The sequence below is a fragment of the Panthera uncia genome, chromosome C2 (assembly GCF_023721935.1).
Source record: "Panthera uncia isolate 11264 chromosome C2, Puncia_PCG_1.0, whole genome shotgun sequence".
NCBI classification, from domain to species: Eukaryota; Metazoa; Chordata; class Mammalia; order Carnivora; family Felidae; genus Panthera; species Panthera uncia.
In genome coordinates this window covers 87145988-87147130 of record NC_064810.1, presented here as the reverse complement: position 1 = coordinate 87147130, position 1143 = coordinate 87145988, and the positions used below count along the sequence as shown (strand labels likewise).

General features: G+C 40.0%; 1 protein-coding gene across 1 annotated transcript; it reads right to left on the bottom strand.

Moving 5' to 3' along the window:
- Positions 1 to 268: 268 nt before the first annotated feature.
- On the bottom strand, positions 269 to 875 carry LOC125921158 (cytochrome c-like). The gene has a single exon (XM_049628535.1). The coding sequence runs from the start codon at positions 870 to 872 to the stop codon at positions 588 to 590; it is 285 nt and encodes a 94-aa protein (XP_049484492.1). The 5' UTR covers positions 873 to 875; the 3' UTR covers positions 269 to 587.
- Positions 876 to 1143: the final 268 nt, after the last annotated feature.

Here is a 1143-nt window from a genome sequence, read left to right as displayed (position 1 = left end):
AAATGCCTTTCATTAAGCAAAAGGCAACATTTTAGATGCGGGGAATTTTAATTAAATTGGTGTAGTTAAGACTAAAAAGATAAAGTGGACATTGCCAGCTTATCTTCAGCCCTTGCCTTTAACAGGCTAACAAACACAACTTGAAACACAGCTGAGTCTTGCTGTTCTGATACAGTGAAGGGATTTCCTCAGTATTTAAATATATTAATATAACCAGTTATATAAATCTAAATATAAAAAACCTCCTGTAAGGTTTAGAGATGGCATTTGCCATCTCTCTGAAAAGCTCAACATCTAATCAACTCCAATCATATTTTTCAAAGGGGAAAACAGTGACAGCACTTGCTGAACCAGAATTACTATCAAAGTTCAAAAAGCAAATCATATTTATTTAACCACAAGCCAATCTTATTTAAATCAGGACTGTCCAAAAGAAATATTCTCTCAGCCATTCATGATCTGAATTCTGGTGTCTGAGATCAATTTAGATATGGTACACATAAAAAAAGTTATGAGACATTTTTGTTTTGTAATAAATAAGGCAACGGCCAACTATTGCTCCTTAGTAGCTTTTTTGAGATAAGCTATCAAGCTTGTTCTTTCCCCTGCCTTTTAATGCCAGCGAAGATCATTTTTGTTCCAGGGATGTACTTCTTGGGATTCTCCAAATACTCCATCAGTGTCTCCTCTCCCCAGGTGATGCCGTTGTTCTTGTTGGCATCCGTGTAAGAAAATCCAGGGGCTTGACCTGTCTTTCGCCCAAATAAACCATGGAGATTTGGCCCAGTCTTATGCTTGCCTCCCTTTCCCACAGTATGGCACTGGGCACACTTCTGAACAAAAATCTCCTTGCCCTTCTCAACATCACCCATTTTTAAATCGCTCTTTGGTTGCACATGAAACGAAGGTGCCTGCTCCCAAGCCGGACGTCCAGCTCTTTCAAGCGCCTGACTCTTGATTTTGGCTCAGGTTACGATCTCACGGTTCATGGGATGGAGCCCCACTTGCACTGACAGCGTAGGGCCTGCTTGAGATTTTCTCTCTCCTTTGCTTTCTGCCCCTCCCCCACTCCTGCTTGCTCTGTCTCACAATAATAAACATTAAAAAAAGAAAAAAATTTCATCAGTGTTTCAGTTTACATGT